Source organism: Vicia villosa, linkage group LG5, assembly GCF_029867415.1.
Source record: "Vicia villosa cultivar HV-30 ecotype Madison, WI linkage group LG5, Vvil1.0, whole genome shotgun sequence".
Lineage (NCBI taxonomy): Eukaryota > Viridiplantae > Streptophyta > Magnoliopsida > Fabales > Fabaceae > Vicia > Vicia villosa.
In genome coordinates, this window is record NC_081184.1 from 166085123 (window position 1) to 166104547 (window position 19425).

Sequence of the window (19425 nt, forward strand, 5' to 3'; positions counted from 1 at the left end):
GTTATGATACTCATCATTTAAAAAATAGAAAAATAAATACGGTTGGATATTCCAACTATGGTGAAAAGTAGTGTGATATCTAGTTTATTATCACGGCCAATAGTCCATGGAGAAAAGTAATGCACTTATTATCATGTCTTTCGTTACCACAAACCATCATCTGAGGTGAAATCATTATTCCAATCGTGGTGAAATATACTTTTTGTAGTAGTGATGTCACTTTCTTGAAAAAAAATTAGTATCTTGGCACAATAAGAACATGCAAGGGTCGCAATATCTCTCTATGAATCGGAATACTTCTCTGCATGCAGTTTTTAGGTACAAATAATCTCATGAAATAATAGTTGAGTGATTATGAAATTAATATAATTTTTTTATTAAATGTGATAATAATCATGTCATAAATCTATAAAAATAACCTAGTACACTATACACATTGAGATAGACATCATTTATCAAAGATTATGTGTTCAAAAAAGGATTGATTGATCATGTTTGTCGAAACATTTAACCAACTTGTAGATTTTTACTAAACCCTTGCCTAAATAAAACTTTTTTTATAAGAACTGAATAACATATATGTAATCAATCATGCATTGGGTAAACTGTTGCATCTACATCTTTATTTTCTTTCTAATTTTTTTTGTTGAGTGTGATAACAAGAAAATGTATGTTCGTATTTAAACAACTCAATAAAAATTTAGAGAAACAAAAAAATGCAAATCGATCCAAATGGTCACATGGGCCTCAACCTTGAGCCCAACCTCGGTCCAATGTACAAAGCTCAAAATCTCTCCAGATTCTTCAAAAATTCGTGTCATAATCAATTGGTCAATACATCTAAATTGATTATGCTAATCAATCCTTCCAAAACCATAAAAGAAACTCCATAATTGATTACAACATAAGTCATAATCGACATATGTATCAAAATTCAAAACCAAGTGTCAAACCCATGACACTTTATATCTCTATTTAAAGATAGAACCACCACACTAAAACAATCAATTATGACTCAAAAATTCCATTAAATGAAATTAATCATTTGTTTCTTTCTCTACAAGTTTCTATTGATTCTATCTCTTAAATGCTGCATCGATTAATTCTGCTACATAACAATCACCTTGACTTGTTTTGTTAACATAATCAATCTCATACAAGTTTGTCATATTTTCATCAAATATTTAGCATAATTACAACATGTAAGGTACATATACCAATGACTAACAAAACAATTTTACAACACTAATCATAATATAATTGGATCATTTGCAATTTATACTCATTAGAAATCCAAACATACAATCTGCTCTAAAGATATTCATCATTAAGTTATTATACAGGGCTTTATAATCAAGAATCCATCTCCACAGAATAGATAATAAAAAATGGGACGAACTTGATGAACTAAGATTCCAACAGTATCTGGATCCAAGATTGCATCTCAGTCCATCAGAATTATAGGTACAAGTGGAATAACATGCCAACCATATAAAAACACTGGAAGGTCATGTAAGGTGGTGGTTCTCTGAAGAAGTAAAAGTTGCCCATAAGCAATAAAAGAATCATAAGAATCGGCAGATACTACTCATTTCATAACACTAGAAAGATGATGGATGATAATACTAAAATATGCCTTCAAGAGTACTGGTAAAGCTGGTATAACAATCCAACTTGTGCAGCCACTGTAGTTTTCAACCGTAGGTTTCCTACAGAATTTAATCGGGCTCGAAACATGTTTCCATCAGACATTCGTCTCACAAATCGAGTAAACCGGTCCCAATTTCGGGGTTCAAACATATTTTTGTCCATTCTTACAAAGTTGAATGAGAAGGGGCGTCTCTCGATGCCATCTGAGTAATATTTTGACATCTTTAGCACCTGAGAGAATCCATCATCATCCAAATCGGTTGAAAAATTTTGGCCTTCAAGTGATATGTCACAGAGCCTAGCATCCAGCAAAAGTTGTCTAAGAAAACCTTCGGGGCTACAATCTGGGTTGATCTTCTTCATAACTATATCTTGCATTTCAAAACAAGAGCAGCACATCGAGAATCCGTATTTACTAAACATGCGTAAAATTGGTATGTATCCGTCCCTGTTAAAAGTATTATAATAGCCTGCTGTTACCTCCGATGGATGGGATTGTGTGACATAGTGCCAGTGAATGGCAGCCAATTTTGCTGATATGTGGACTTCTGTGCCCCTAAATATAGTTTCAGCTTCCCTACAAATTCTCTCTCCATGCAGTAGTAGCATATCTGAGTACCATTCGAGGAAAAATTTACCATATGGCATGTTCCAAGAGCCACCTTCATTTCTAAAGAATTCAGTACGCTCAGGATTTTGGATCAAACTTCCAGCACCAGATGGACCGCCATTTCCCCATTCACGCTTTCCAATATTTCTTGCAGAGGCGTTTAGAGAAGCAAGCATATACTGGAGGTTCGCAAACAAGAGAAAAGGAAAGTTCGATATGATACAATTACTAATAATACAACAACATAAATTATGCAAATAAGTTATCATCGGTTTACTAAAACACAAAACATAACAAGTCTGCAACCCTACAAACTAGTAATAGCTAAAGCTGAATTTAAATATGAATTAACAACCAACCTTATCATAGCACTGAAACTCTCCAAGTTCGCGAGACCAAGCCAAATTTAGCTTTTGTAATGACAATGAAGGGTATCTTAGTTCACCACCAGGACCCATCCCAATCTGTACTCCCTGCCAAATGAACAGAATTACAAAAACTTCCATAAACATTTGATGATAATAGCGGGAAAATTGAATCTTTATTGGACCAAGTATCCCTAAATCATCATAGAACCTTACTGTAATGATAGTGCCAAGAAAAGGCCTAAAAGTGTCCCTGAAATCCCTCATAAAATCTGCATATACTTGAATGGGAGAACGCCCGCGCAGCACAGGAAGAGTATCACACCCGAGAGAAATATATTCAGTATTTCTTCTTCCAAACCTATCAGAAAATGCTAAATCCGGATCCTTTTGTATCTCATCAAGCACCCATAAAGGAAGTGGTATCCTACACAAGGAGGGAGAACCTTCTAGAGTCTGAGGCTTATGACAAGAAAAAAAATAGCTACCTACAAAAGTAGTAATAATTCAAAATAAACCAAATCGACTACACTCAGAACAAGGCTGCCCAGGTAAAGTGTCCACACATAATAGAATAGAAAACTTAAAGGCTAGAATTTTCACTTTCAGACACTATCAGCATACACTATTGAAAAATATTCTCTGTATATCTGTCTATGTGAAAGACAAGCAACTACCAAACAGCTAAACTACAATCATGCCTTATCCAGCCAAGTAAAATAAATGAACTACAAGGATCAAATAATGGCAATAGGCGAAAAGACGTGAAAGTGTTTTATGTACTTTGAATATGAATATTTCTCACTCAATAATGAAAGATTTGTACAAATACGTATATACATGAGATATGCAATCTAAATAGGAAGATAATCATATCATAGTCCTAAAAGATGCTAACAAATATTATCACTATCTATATCAATATAGCAGCAGTCGGTTGCCAACCAACTAAAACTAAACAACCCTTCTCATATCTTTTTAAAACCACGAGCCTTAGATACCTACCTACTTGCAACAACAACAACCAAGTCTTATCCCACTAAGTGCGGTCGGCTACATGGATCAACTTTCGCCATAACATTCTATCCACAATCATGCTTCTATCCAAATCGTTAATCTCGAGATCTTTCTTAATAATTTCTCTTATAGTTTTTCTAGGTACTCCCTACTTGCATCAAATTATTTTTACAAAAAGACATGGTGAAGTTAACTTCAAGCTACAGCATAGTTTGAACTGAATAATTGACTGACAAGAAGCTACTTACATCAATCAGATATTACCTAAGTGTGTTTATTTAATTTGCTGCCGCCAAATGGAATTTTAGTGCATGGATTGAGAGTGAGTTTGACAGATTCACGGTGTTTCACTGTGATTTTGTCAAAGAATCAACAATCCAAACATAAACTTCAGACCAAGACACAGATGATTTCTAAAAGCTTTTGTATTGGATATATCTTATGTTACATACAACTTGAGTTCAGGGTAAAAATATCCAAACATAACTTTACTCACATTAAACCTGAAGAAAAATCCACTTCACAAAATTGTTTCCATTCAAGAATCAATTAATTTTTTTAGCAAAAGCTCGGCAAATTAGACATTAAGAGCCTGTTTGGATAAACAGCTTATTTGGAGCTTGTAGCAGAAGTGCATATTTTGATCAGCACTTAGAAAAAAACTTGCACAAACTATTTTTCTAACAAAAGACAAAATAAATTTAAATTATTTTTATATGTGCTATAAATTATTTTCATTGACAACTTATATAATTATCTCAAAAAAAGTTTATCAATAATGCTATAAGCTGTTTCAATAAGCTCTTCCAAACAGTGTCACAAAACTTATGGCATAAGATAACCTCATATAAATCAATCCAAACAGGCCCTAAAGCTAGCTCAAACACACTAATAACCTAGACGAAAATGGAAACAACATACCCATTAAGATCATCACCGTCTGTGCCATGTTGATGAAACGCAAGAACAGCACGAACTTTGAGTCCACACATGCAAGCCATCATAACAAGCTCCCGATACCCTCGCCAATCATAAACCCTAGGCTCATTCCTCTCAACCACCCCCCACCAAATCTCCACCACAACCCCTTCCACACCCGCCGCCGCCAACGCCTTTAACGACAGCATCATCGCCTTCGGCCTCCATATCTTCCCTTCCCTCCCCACAGATTTCACCGGCAGCGTCACGAAAACCGGCGATCCGCGTCTCCGCCGCTGCGGCGAGAGATCGTGGTGGAGCTCGTAGGTGACGTCGCCGTTGTCCGGAGAAATAGAACCGCCGGCGTCGGAGGATTTAGACGAGTTGAGACGCGAAGAAGCGATGAATCGAGGGGAGGAAGAGCGGGTTTGGGGTTTGCGGAAGTGAGTGGAGGTGAATCGAGAGGGAAGACGAGTTGGACGAGTTGAATCGGTGCGAGTTAAGATGAAGGAAGGTGAGAAAGATTGTGATGAGATCGCCATAGAGAGTAAGGGTTTGTTTGGTGGTTTGAAAATGTGTTAATACTGGAAAAGTGATTATTATTACATTAGAGGAGAGTGAGATCAGGTGAGAAACTGAATAAGTTCATAGGGTGTGGAGGATAGATTATACACCTATGCCTTTTTCACTTTTTTTATAAAGAAAAAAAAAAACACTTTTTGACTATGAATCAATGAAAAATAAAATCTATAAATAATGTACTTTTTTTCTCTCATAACTTTCTTCTTTATTTTAATTTTATTCTTAAAAAATTAATATTTTGATTATTCATTGAGTTAAAAAAATTAATGTACTTCTTTATTTTTTATTTTATTCTAGAAAAATTACACAAGAACAATTCTTTTAATATAAGTTTCTCTCAATTCTCTCACATAAATTAATACATAAATTGGGGATAATTTTCATATACAAGTAATCCTCGTGTCAAATGAATCTTATATCTAGTAAGAATGTAAGCACAGATCTTATGTCAAATGAATTTCATGTCTAGTAAGAATGTAAGCACATTTGTTTGTTCTCCTGTATAAATGCATGTATATATGCACAATACGGATGTCTCCGTTATTGCTTGTGATTTTTTGAATTCTACGAATCAAACTTAAACCTGGCCCTTTCTCGACGGAACTCTTAGTAAGAATTTTAAAGACTTGCTTGCTATCTACTTGTATCATTAGCCTTTTGTATCCTATTTCACGAGCTACATTGATTCCAATTAGCACTCTCCAAAGCTCAACTACAACACTGTTATATTTTCCTATATTCTTGCCATAACCTCCTAGCCAATCACTGTGATAATCCCTAAATAGTCCACACATCGTGCAGAGCTTTCTGCTTGAACTTCTACATCAAAATTGAGACATATCTAATCCATTTCAGGCAACTTCTAGCTGACATGAATAGATTTTTGATGTGATACTCATTTTGTTCTGCACCTTCAGACTTGTGTAATCCAGTTCCACATTCTCCTACATATCATGAGCTAGGTTTTGAGACATTATATAAACTTGTCTAGTACCAAATATTGTTGCACATGCAGTCTTTGGTTTCTCTAGTATCAAATATTGTTGCACCCAGTGGCCCAAACATCTGGCCATTCAACATTGTTTCTACTTTGATTATGATTTATATTGATCTCCAAGCACTCTTTTAGATCGGCTTGAAATAAAACTTGTTTTCTTGCATCGCTCACCAATTGCATCTAAACCTATTTTGCCATAATCTCGAAAAAAAGTGTATAGTGTTTTCCACATATACATCACATTCATCACACATATTATCTCTTAGATTTAAGTGATTCAGATAAACACTGTTATTCTCTCTGGAACATTCAGATTTCATATAGCTTGCCAATGATACTCCATGGCCTTGATATCAGAAGAACTTATTCTGTCAAACACAATAGAGTTGGTGAAAGCTCCATTAGATGAGTCATCCCAAATACAAACACCTTCATCAGTTTCACTCGTGCTTGGAGGTGGAATTACTTGCATTTTATCCAAAACCTCCTTATTGAAGATGTTCCTCAAAAGACTCCAATTCTACTTCCCTTCATCTATAATTGAGTCCGCAATAAATGATATCCCTCTATTTCCAATAGTTTGGATCATCAAGTTAACTATAATATTAATTAAATGATAAAAATAACCAAAATTTAAAAACCTTGTTTGATTTATTTTACACTATTTTTTAAAACTTAAATACAAATTTATTTATCATTTAATGTGAATAATATATCATTTTTTGTTTGGTTTATCACCACCGGTTTAATCCGGTTCGGGGGTCAACAAATTTGGTGGCGGGTGAGGCGTTTGATTGCGTGTTAGGTTCAACAAATCAAATATGAATCTCTATGTTAAGAAAAATATGGTGTAGAACAAAGATTGGAACCTATCCCCAAAGACGTGTTTGTGGTGCAGGTGGATGTAGGAGTTTTCCAAGAAGGATTTGTGTCTTTCATGTGTGATATCAAGAACAATGTCAAGGAAGTGGTTATCGCCTCCAATAGAAAAGAGCACATATTAGTGGAACCATGTGCTGTTGAAATCGTAGCAATTATATGAAGTCTTCTTCTTGCGTGAGAGCTGAAGTTTGATAGAATCCTTAAACTTTCATATGCGTTCAATGTTGTGGATTGTATCAACTATTCAGTGTGTTCCTATCCTGACCAGATTGTAGGCAAATTCTAAATAGTTTTAAGGTTGCTTCTATTATGTTTTTTAGCCGAATGCTAAATGTAAATGTTCATAATGTGGTTGGTTTAAGAAAGCTGTATGGTTTCAAAATTTAGATTGAAGGTTTCTCTAATGAGGGATCCCTTGCCTCTGTTTCTGCTTTTTCTTCTTGATGAAAAAAGCTTTCTTATAAAAAAATCTTGTGTGCTTAATTTTTCAAAGAACTATTATGATGAGAATCATGATCGAATTTTAAAATTGAGAGCTCAATCTTTTACCTGCAAATTTGAATAAGTTTTCATAATTAGCTCTTTCATGTCAAATAGTCGTTTCATCCAATGCTAGAAATAAGTGATTTTCAATTTCTACATCAAAGAAAACACCTCAAAATCATATGCATTCTCCTTCAAAGCAGGTTGTCTTTTGTTGTAATAACATTATGCATTAACTTCCTAGTCACTAATAACTTAGTAGTAGGTATGTAGGAATGTCAAATAAATTTTGTTCAAGAAGACTCAATGTGATCCCTCTTGATACATTTGTAAGCATCTTTAAAAGATAGATCACTATTTACATATCTTGTCCAAATGAATTTATCAACAATAATATTATCAAATGACAAACTAGTCTTCAAAATGTCTTCAACAATTTTAAGATCCAAAATGAATAAGCCATAAAAAATGTAAGAATTGATGTCTTGGATAATTGAATTGATATAAGTAATTTGCATAAATTGAATATCCAATTACAATACTAGGTGTAAATCTTCAATTTTATTTTTCAACTAATTGTGAATCCATAAACCAATGTCCTTCCCATTACTAACAAGTCATCTACTATGTTCCTCCAGAAAAAATAAATGTTTAATATTAAATTGTATTGAAAAAAAAATGTATGATTAATATTTTGTATCTAAAGTATATGCTAATAAACATAGAAGATCATGGATTGTTTATAGTCAACAACTTTCAACGAAGATAAACAAACAACTTTATCATCTTAATATTTCTCAGACTAATATCTCCTTCAAACAAAAGTGAGCAAATAACCATCTAAGACATACTCCCTCAATTCTCTAATATAAATAAATTTTGACTTTTAGAATTTATTAAATAAATAATAATAAATTATTTAATAAATCTTGTTTATAACAAGAAACAAGAGAGTTTTAATGAATTTCTAGTATTTATGTTAAAAATTTCTCATACAGGAATAACAATTCACTAACTATGACCGATTGGTTGTGTTTAAATTAAATCATATATTTGTATAGGAGTAAAATGTTTTTTTCTACGAAAACTTGAAAACAAACTTGAAATTTTCAGAGAAGTTGATTGCAACTGAGTAGACATTGGGAGAGCAAATAAAAAATGACAAATTACATTAAAAAAAAAAACTATAAGAGGAATATAGACTAGGGTCGTGCAGTTGAATTACATTATTAGGATTTAGTGGGAAACTGTTTCATACACATGAATAAAGAGAATTTCTTTGGCCACCTCCCAACCTTCTAGCTCACCTCTGGTGAAAAACCCAGAATACCCCTGACTTCGGAAATGAACTTCTGAAATGCAAGAAAAAGGTGTTTTCGGAGATGCATCTCCGAAAGCGCCTTTTTTTTAAAAAAAATTGACTTATTTCGGAAATGCACTTCCGAAAACACCATTTCGGAAGTTCATTTCCGAAATACTGCGCGTTTTGCAGATTAAGCAAAACAGCCCCCTCCCCCTAATCATTTACCCTAATCTTCTTCCAAACTCACACCCCAAGAGATTTTTGTGCAAACCAGTTCCAAGCTACCTCAAAGGCTCCAACTACTTGCTCTATTACATTCAAAAGTCCTCAAATCCATTCAATCGGTAAGCATTTTGATTTTAAGATCTATGATTAAAATGTATATTAGGGTGTTTACAAATAGCAAAAAATGTATTAGGTTAGGTTTATACTGATATTTAGGACGTTTAGAATGTGTAGACATAGGTTTGATGTTTGGTTTTGGGGTCTGCCATGGGAGTTGCAGAAAACTCCATCGCAGGGGTGTTTCGGAAGTTCATTTTCGAAAACACCTCCATCCCAGTTTTCGGAAATGAACTTCCGAACTGTATCAGAATTTCAATTATTTTTGTTTCTTCTTTTGTCTCGCATATTAATCGATTTCAATTGTTTACAGGAACATGTCAGGCAACCAACCAGCACGCATCAGACAGGGGAGAGAGTCTCAGACTGCGTCGACTAGACGCGAGCGGGCGGCGGCGCAGCTGGCGTCGACCCAGGGACGGGGGCAGGGCCGGGGACGCCGTGTGCGAGTTCCCGTGGACGTGGGAGAGGGTACATCTGCTTCAGGATCTAGGAGTCGGCTGGCTCGGGTATCTTCTTCCCGCCAGCGAGAGGAGGAGGAGGAGGAGGTGCCAGTGCCATACCACGAGCCGGAGGGTGTACCGGATGTTGACCCTCCAGCCGGGGAGGAGGATGAGCAGGAGGATGGCTATCCAGGAGGGCCCTTTGACACTTCCGTGCTGATTCACTACCACGATCACGTCGCTCGGCGGATCTGGGATGGAGAGGTATTTTTTTAATTTAACCGTTTATTTGTCACCATTTTTTATAATCTAACCGTTTATTTGTCGCTTATTTAATATATGTCCGCTTATTTAATATATGTCGCTTATTTGTTTTTTTTTTTGTAACAGGAGAGAGAGCCGCTGAAAATGGTCAACCACGCCCGCAAGATTTTTGGTCTGTTTAAACCAGCAGCTGAGTGGTTTAACGACCATGTGCGAGGTTCAGGGCTCAGCGGGCTCTGCATGACGGGGTACACCACGATCAGCACCGGCATGCAGGGGGCATTTGTGGAGCGCTGGCACAAGGAGACGTCCACTTTCCACTTGCCGGTTGGGGAGATGACGATCACCTTGCACGACGTGCAGTGTCTTCTCCACCTGCCGATTAGGGGGCCGTTGTTGACCCACTCCAAGATCCAGAGGGTGGAGGCCATTGAGTGGATGATGCTCTACTTGGGCATGGAGCACGAGGTTGCTCACTATGAGTGCGCCACAACTTCTGGACCTCATGTCCGGTTCACCACACTGAGCACTTATTTTGACCACCATCTGGACGCGGCTGCCGATGCTGAGGGTGAGGGTAACCAGCTGTTCACAGAGTATCACCGCGGCTGCGCTCTCCGGTGCTGGTACATGCATGTGGTAGGCGCTGCATGCTTTGTGGACAAGAGTGCCAGGTACGTCGACGTGACCTACCTCCGCTACTTCATGGACCTGGATACCGTTCACCAGTGGAACTGGGGGGCAGCTACTCTGGCATACCTCTACCAGAAGTTGAATGAGGCCTCCAACTGGAGGACGAGGCAGTTGGTCGGATCCTGCACACTACTTACGGTACGTTTTATTTTAACACATTATCGTATTTATTTATTTATGTTTCGTATTTATTTTTAATACATTATCGTGTTTGTGTTTCAGAGCTGGATCATTTCCTACTTCTCCCGCATCCACGGCTTCCACATCGATCCTGCGTACGTTGACGCCATGCCCAGGGCCGCCAGATACGCTCTCCAGAGGGGGAACGATGCGGTGGGACCATACCGTTTGTACATGGACCGCACGATGCACGACGACGTCACCTGGAGGCCGTTCGTCGACTACGCTCAGATTGTCCCCTTTGATGGCATTGCTCTATATTCAGGCTGGTTGGCATGCGGGACCGGCATCATGGTCCGGTATCTCCCTGAGCGGTGCATGCGTCAGTTCGGATTCGTGCAGCGGATACCCAGGTCACTCTTTGAGGCAGCTCCCGATACAGTGACCCGAGTGCAGCTCACTGCCATATGGGAGGACTGGCAGCATCATGTGGTACCGCAGGAGTACCGTCTCACTCGGGTCACACAGGACTGGCACAGTGAGGAGGGGTACGTCACATGGTTCTACCGGGTGTCCCATCCTCTACTGAGACCCGATGTTCCCGGCGCTCCTAGGCCAGCACATGAGGAGATCCTAGAGAACCAGCAGGCCGAGGATGACCACGCCATTGATCTCCTGCCGATCTGCCAGCGGATAGAGATGCTTGGGCGGGACGCCTTGGATCGGGGTGTCGTTCTTCAGGGCGGTCCAGATGCAGTCGCTGTGATGGAGGCGATCGTCACTGATGCGGGCCGTGCGGCGGGGTACAGGCGGCAGAGGAGGGCTCAGGGTGAGAGGGTTAGGCACACCCAGTAGTGGTCGGGTTTATTTATTTTTTGTTTTCGGATTGTATATTGCGCACACTATTACTATTTGGTTCGGCTTGTATATATTATTTGGATTTTATTTATCGTATTAGTATTTTCTGTTTATCTGTTGCTTATTTTATTTGGCGTTTGCGTTTAATTAAAATGCGAGACTGTTTAAAAAATAACATAAAAAAAAACACAGTTTCTGCATAATTCGGAAATAAACTTCCGAATTCACCCATGAGGTGTTTTCGGAAGTTCATCTCCGAAGACACCCCCCATGAGGTGTTTTCGGAGATGAACTTCCGAATTATGGAAATTTTTTTAAAAAAAAAGCGCTTCGGAAGTTCATTTCCGAAGCAGGGGTATTTTGGGATTTTCGCTGGGGGTGACCCCCATAGGGAGGTGGCTAAAGAAATTTTCTGAATAAATAGCATCTCACATGAAAATATTTGTGAGGATATTGAAAAATTAATTTAGTAAAATGACATGATTTAAAAAAGAGGATGGGTATTATAGAGTTCTATTAGTTTTCAAAGTTTGCTCATCATCAATCAATATTATGCACATGGAGGCACTATCGTAGTGAGAAATTGAATTTCAATGTTTTTTTTTAAATATTTATTATGTTATCATAGCTTAAGTGCAAATAACAAACAGATATATAGATGGGTTCACAATAACTACATAAAGAATGAGGACATTATGGCTATCTCCAGCAAACAGTCAGATTCTTGGATAATGAAGAGTATTCTGAAGATTCGAGATAGCGTAAGTAGCTTGTAGGATTGACAATGCAGCAAAGTAAATATGCTATTAGGAAGATATATTATGCCTTATGTGAACTGGTTCAAGATGTTAGTTGGAAGAAACTCATGATGAACAACCTGGCCCGACCTCGTACAATCCACACCCTTTAGATGGCGTGTCATAACAGTTCGGCCACCAAAGAGAGACTTCGTAGGTTTGGGATGATCAATAACAACATTTGTCACTTCTGCCATGAAATAGAAACGCAAAACCACCTTCTGTTCATGTGCCATGGTTTGAGGCCAATTTGGGAGAAAATTCTAACTTGGATGGGAATTATGCACGGTTCGGATGATTGGAACAAGGAACTTCATTGAATAATTGGTGAGTGCGGCAAGAGAGGGAGTAAAGCTCGAGTTCTGCTGTGTGCTTTCACGGAAACGGTCAACGATTGTTGGTACTTTAGAAACCAAGGGATTTTTGGTGATGATAGTACTACTAATAATATTGTTGGCAGAATTGTCGACGCAGTTATTTATAGAAGCTGGACCAATGATAAACATAGGCGTTTTGTGAGCAATCTTTTGATGTAATTTGCTTAAATAATGAGTTTTGTGTTAGGTTGATGGCTTAGTTCTTAGTTGGATCTTGAAAAGATCACTTGTACTTCATGGCTTTTGAAATATAATAAAGTTTATTTCTTTAAAAAAAAAACAGATATATAACCATCTAGAATGAATCATCAAATAGTGGACCACTTTTATATACACTCATACACTCAGATATATTTCAATGGTCCAGATAAACTGTAATAAAAATGAGAATACGTACAACCTTCTTCATATAGTAACTTGTCCCACAATCTCCCTCCCCTATCATCTCCTACATTACGTTCAGATTCAAGAGCTACTTCTCTACCACCCTGATTCCATCAATCCCCTTATTGGACGCTCTATGTATGACTATATTCTTCTGCTTTAGGCGTTGAGAAACTTGGTGAGGTTGCCATTATATTTCATGACTAATTTATTCTTAGAACTCAACAATTAATTGGGATATTGTATACAAGGGTGTATTTGGCTTACTAATTTACTGTATATTGGTTCATTACAATTGCTTCTCCGACTCAGTCCATAAATCAGGCCTCACGCCAAACATATTAATGCAATTGGCCCATTTATTTGAAACGGTAGAGACGATAATTGCGAAGAGGTAGTGAGTATAAGAATCAACAGATAACCAAGAATGGGAAAAATCACCTTTAGATTGAGAAACCGCACGTGATAACTCCTTGATACGACACTAGAAACATCAATTTGTCTTTGCCGGAAGACAAGACAATCAAGAAAAACTTAAGTGCAGAATTCAGTAAGAAAATGTGTGATTAAATCTAAAAGTCGTAACAGATGTTCAGTGGGTGAGAGACTTAATAGAGCCCTCGTAAAAGCTACCAGCATTTGTATCCAACATATGAATATTGAAATTATCTTTGACATGGCTCAAATTCTAAAAGCCCGTGCAAATACATAAGGAGCTAATCAGCTACTCTGTAATTTTTGCACATCAAACAGTATTATCAACATTCCAGACTGGAAAAGAAACACTCTAATCAATCAAATGAAACAATACTCAACACACAGAAGCTCAAAAACTACCCATATACTATCGAAATAACTATCACACGAAATTAAAGCAAAACAAGTATGAGAAACAAAATTATTTAAGCAATTTTAAGAGAGGGCTAAAATATGTTTCATTGCCTGTGTTAAAAGCACAGGAAGGACTAAGATGACAATTTCACTCTACAACCAATAGTAAAAGTAAAAAAAAAAAAAGACAATGTCGTTCATTTCAGCACCACCATAGACTCCAAACATTCAAATAATAACGAAGGCAAGCTCAATACTGACTGTATTTGGCATATCATGGGGATATATCCTTTCCTGCTCACCTCCTTTCTACCCAGTTTCTCTTTCTGTATGCAAAAAACCACATCTTTTCTGCCAAGTTAGCAGAAAGATGGATCATCACCCACCGACTTCCTCCATAGCAATGCATAATAACAAATTTAAAAAATAAAATGAAAAAAAGTAGACTCCATGTTCTGACAAAATGCAGACAGCCACTGACCGAAACACCTGTGCCCAAAACTGGTGATGACCCGACTCATGGTATGCAGTGGAGACCCCGATGCAACGATGCAGATGTAGGGAAGAAATATGACCCATGAAACAGCAACAGGAGCCTCAATATGATGGTAATGATATTGCTCGGCTGAGTGTCAACTTGGCCCACTCCGCAGATTCCTTGATCAAGTGATCATCAGATGATAAGCACTCTTTCAGGAAGTCTTTGCTAGATACAGATTGCTGAATCAAAGGACCAGCAGCACCACCTAAAGTATCAGCTAAATCTCCAAGCACACCAATTGCTGTCTTGGTCACAACATCATCCCTACAAGTACAAAACACATTAACAAATCAAAATTCAAAATTCATTGAGGAAAAATACACAAATGATTTGAAAATAAAGAAATTAACTTACATGTCCTTCTCCAAGTACAAACTGTCCAGGAACTGCAGTACATGAGGAGCATAAGGCATCAGGAGCTGCGTCTTTGGGGAACCTTTGAATCCTTGGAAGATCCCGGAGTATGCCTCGAGGATTCCATTTCTTAAAGTGTTAGTATACTCTGTCATATCATCATCAGCCCCAGCGGTATGAGCAGAGAGCTCAGCAGCACTCTGGAGCATAGGCATTGCATATAACAAATACTTTTCAAAGTTTTCTCCGATCGCCAAAGCAATGTCACCAAAACATGAAAAAATTGGAGGCTTTACAGACCTATGTAACTGATTACTGGACAAATCCTTGAGCAGTTGGGTCATTATCCCGTCACAAAAAGGCAGTATTTTCTCCTCCAAAGCCCTGCTTACATCACCTACCACACCCACTGTGATAGCACAAACCTGGTAGTCCTCAAAATTTTGGAGACCCAACTCCAAATACCTGTAAAATTCTTGCATGTATTTAACAAACTCAGCACCAGTGGCATAGGCCAAAGCACCAATGGCAAGCATTGCCTCTTCATGCGCCGTTGCACTTCGTGAAGCAAATACTCTCAGGAACAAACCCATAATTTGGTCAGCATATTGCATCAAATGATGCTTTGTTGGATCAGACGAACCTAACTTCTGTATGATTACTTGGAGGCAACCACATAGAAGACCTTGTAATTCATTCTGCCTATCATCAGATGAGACCTTCTGATTCTCAAGAGTCTGGTGAAGCTCCATCATGATGACAGTAACCAGTTGGGCGACCATTGGAGCCGTATCATCATTAGAACACCTCACTACTTCATTCAGAGCTTCATATGCTGCGGTTCTGAGGCGAGACTCTCCGGTGTCCTCTCTGTGAGTAACAGTAAGAAGAGCCTGGACAATTTCCTGAAAAAAGGGAGTCAGTGGAGAAGACGCGGATCCAGCATCTTCATAACCTTGAGCAAGGAAATAAAGAGCACCACAGGCCTTCTCAGCAACATTGGGAACATCTTTCATGCTGTGAAGGAGCACAGTAATAATTTGTTGGCAGTTTCCTTGATTGATGATGGGAGTATCCAAAGCTGACCCATGCAAAAATTCAAACATTCGCCCAAGAGTCCATGCTGTCGTGTCTTTGACATGATTGTTTGGGTCCTTCATCAGTGCATTGAGCATGAAGCTCAAAGCCATATTCACAAGTGGCACAAGCTTTTCAGGGGAAGGACCTTCCAGAATGGAGCCAAATGCATAAGTTGCAGCTTCTCTTTGCCTCCAATCTGGTTTAGTTATATTTTCTTCAATAAACGGCATAACCAGAGGCACAATATCATCACCAACTGTCCGAGCAACCAATCCCAAGCATGTACCACCAGCCATGGCAATGTTCCAAGCTCCTTCGTCTTGATCTTGATCTTCCTCTTGTTTTAAAAGTGTCTCCAGTAACATAGGAACAAGAAATGGAAGAGCGTGCTTTATAAAATAAGAGCAGGGAACATCTGAATCACCGCTAAATTCACCTCCATATTCTTCTAAAATATCAATTTCTTCATCACAAATTGAACTCCAAAACTCAATTGCCTGAAGAGCAACAGGCTCTTCATCTTCCTTCACAGCTTTGGCAGTGATGGTGAAGATATCTTGAATATAAGGAGCCAACTTTTCATAATATGTAGAAGAAATAGCAACCAAGCATTCAAAAGCAGCACGACGGATCTTTATTTCAGGGGAGAGAGTGGCTTCACAAACAATTCTCATTATATAATCACGCTCCATATCATTGGAAAAGTTTGCCTGAGCAAAACCCAATGCGTTGTACAATGCCTGTATAGCAGCAAGCCTAACGTCATTGTTTTCTTCTGTAGAGTTCATTCCTTGAACAACTGCGGTGAGTATCTTATTTACATGATCCTGCTCTACCACATCTGGGGATACTTCTTCACAAATGTATCCAAGAGTTTCGAGAGTTGCCTGCCTAGTAGGAGCAGGAAGCTGATGAGCATTTGACAAGAGGGATCCTATCAACTCAGGCCATTGCTTATGAGGTAACTCAATGCCAGCAACTTTTGCTATAACTTGAGATGCAGTTGATCGAGCATCTGGAGAAGGAGAAGATAGAGTCCTCAACAACAATGCTTTAACTTGTGCTTTACAAGTTGGATCCATAGCCAGCCATCTTTGAACAAATTCAATCTTTTTGTGTTGTTCTTTAGAATCTAAAGCATTCTTGAGAATTAAACCAGCTAGCCTCCTGCTCTCAGAAGGCTTCTCATCATTTGCCAATTCTCCAGCAAGAGAAAATAAGAAACTGGGAAGATTCTGCTCCTGGAACTGTTTCAAGTTATCTTCAGCTTGCTTCCTTACAGAAGCATCCACTGCTTGAGCATTTAAGAGGATCTGTGTAACTTCCATGGCCATTTGAACCTAGAACATGCGAAACTATTTAGCATAAAAAAAGAAAAACAGTGTGACAAACTAGGAACAAAAAATTGTTAGGTAGGTAATAAAGGTGCTGCAAACTTATACCCAAGCCCAAACTACAACTAAACCAATAATAATATATGAAATTAAATCAGCAAAAGGGAGAAGCTCAACTACCATTTGCCATGTGCATAAGCTTATTATCAGATTAAGAATGGGTAATATAAAGGACGCATGCAGAACTATGAAAAAAATATATTTTGTTAAAACCGTAAAGGAACAAGAGAAACAACAAGTGGTACCGTGCAACAAGTTTTGACCAGCAGGATTTCACAGTGGAAGATAAATTGCACAAGATGTATGAAAAGCAAAAAACAATATCTTCAAAAATAAATACAAGGATCGGGCCTAAACAGCCAATAAACCCCAATCTGGGCAAAACAGCCGTAAACCCCAATATGAGACAATAAGATACAATCTGAACAAAACAACCAATAAACCCCAATCTGGCCAAAACAATCATAAACCACAATCTAAGCAACGTGGCCATAAACCTCAATCTGACCAATAGCGGCCATAAACCACACACATCTTTGAAGAGACAGAAACATAAACCCCAATCAAGCCAACAGGCCATAAACCCCAATCCTTGCAACGGCTGCCATAAAACCCAATCCAACCAACAGCATCCATAAACCTCAATCTGACCAACAACGGCCATAAACCCCACATACGGTTGTAAACACATAGAAGCCAATAAATCATATAATATAAGAAATGCAATTAAAACACAGTAAAACCCATTTCTCAATAACAACAACAAAAATTCACCCTACTTGAAAAACATTAGTAAAGCCACCAATAGATCGAAAATCCACATAACTAAGTTAAAATAAATTCTCTACCATTAATCCACTGAAACAAAAGCATCAGCAACACCACCGAATATTCATAAATCAAATTACACTGTAATATCCACAAACAAACCTAAAAAACACTCAACTAATTCCAATCAGAAAAAACAAATCAGATTAAATTAACCCATATAAACATCAATAAAACCCTAAATAACTACCACGGATCAAGGGCAGAAAAAAAATCAAGCAGAGCGAATCAACAAGAGAGAATCAAACTCACGAGAGTAGTCTCGTTGATCGGAGATTGCTTGCCGGAGAAAAGTTCGGAGAATTGAAAATCAGTAGCGCGGCGACTCTGAAACCCTAGCAGGGAGAGAGTGTGGGAAAAAGCAGAGACGCCAATGTTAAATTTTTGTTTCTTCAGTATTCCCCTTTTTTATATTCGATTCCACCACTTACACACGTAGCCACACGAACGAATCTCAACCGTTTATTCAAATGGGGCTAATCTCAGCCCTGTGATTGTTTCATCAACGGCTTTATTTTCATTTTGAAATGTTTGATTCATTTTTTTCTATTGTTTGTGAAGAGCGGGTTCGTGTGATACGTGGTCACGCGATATTTTCTGCGCGTGGTTATTGAGTTGGGATTAAAATGAATATCATATCATAAGATATGATAGTGTTAATGCTTCTTTCTAAAAGTTGATCAATTTATTCATATATTAAATTTATTCTGACAATTTTTTTATTAAATGATTCGCTTATTATTTTCGTAAGATAATTTTTTAAAGAAAAGTTTATATTTTATTGATTATTTTTATATCTAGAAACAAGCGTGTTGATTCGAAACAGTCATGATATTGCACTTGGAGCGACGTTTGAAGTGTGCGACTTCAACGATGTATTAGTAGTGAAAGTTCGCATTTACAATGAATCTTGCTAAGAAATGGAGATGCACATATATTAATGTTAAGTAAAAATGTTGACTTTATTAAAATGGTGAAGGCAACAATTGAGGCGCCGTCGAGGGATTATGTTGTATCTATCATTCAAAATTTCGATATAATTAGGGTTTGAGAATGTCATTATTAGTTATGTGGGCCGAACTAATATTTGATAGTCATATTTTGACCTAATTTTCTTTAAAAAATAGTAATATTATATGAGTTAATGAAACACTTAAGTCCATATTCGTAAATTTTGATATTTATTAACACTAATTTTATTTTAAAAAAAAAAAAAAAATTTAACCTATAACACAATTAAATAATTTTAAATAATAAAATTAAAATAAACTCTCTTAAAAAAATTATTATTGAAGAATTGATTTTGCTACAA

At 37.6% G+C, this 19425-nt stretch overlaps 2 protein-coding genes across 2 annotated transcripts; both read right to left on the minus strand.

Moving 5' to 3' along the window:
* Positions 1-1252: 1252 nt before the first annotated feature.
* LOC131603743 (beta-amylase 3, chloroplastic-like) lies at positions 1253-5218 on the minus strand. Its single transcript, XM_058876164.1, has 4 exons — positions 4564-5218; positions 2842-3052; positions 2620-2733; positions 1253-2439 (listed from the first exon to the last, which is right to left on the minus strand). The coding sequence occupies exons 1-4, from the start codon at positions 5100-5102 to the stop codon at positions 1639-1641; spliced, it is 1665 nt and encodes a 554-aa protein (XP_058732147.1). The 5' UTR covers positions 5103-5218; the 3' UTR covers positions 1253-1638.
* Positions 5219-13954: 8736 nt separating this feature from the next.
* On the minus strand, positions 13955-18522 carry LOC131603744 (importin subunit beta-1-like). Its single transcript, XM_058876165.1, has 3 exons — positions 18366-18522; positions 14812-17231; positions 13955-14721 (listed from the first exon to the last, which is right to left on the minus strand). Exons 2-3 carry the CDS (start codon positions 17223-17225, stop codon positions 14514-14516), a joined length of 2622 nt encoding a protein of 873 aa, XP_058732148.1. The 5' UTR covers positions 17226-17231; positions 18366-18522; the 3' UTR covers positions 13955-14513.
* Between the last annotated feature and the right edge of the window lie 903 nt (positions 18523-19425).

Coding starts and splice junctions, on each gene's coding strand:
- LOC131603744 (XM_058876165.1), bottom strand. CDS start 17,225: ATGGCCATGGAAGTTACACAGATCCTCTTAAATGCTCAAGCAGTGGAT. Junction 14,722..14,811: donor TTGTACTTGGAGAAGGACAT/GTAAGTTAATTT, acceptor TTGTACTTGTAG/GGATGATGTTGTGACCAAGA.
- LOC131603743 (XM_058876164.1), bottom strand. CDS start 5,102: ATGGCGATCTCATCACAATCTTTCTCACCTTCCTTCATCTTAACTCGC. Junction 3,053..4,563: donor GACGGTGATGATCTTAATGG/GTATGTTGTTTC, acceptor CTCCTTGTGTAG/GATACCACTTCCTTTATGGG. Junction 2,734..2,841: donor TTCTTGGCACTATCATTACA/GTAAGGTTCTAT, acceptor TTCATTTGGCAG/GGAGTACAGATTGGGATGGG.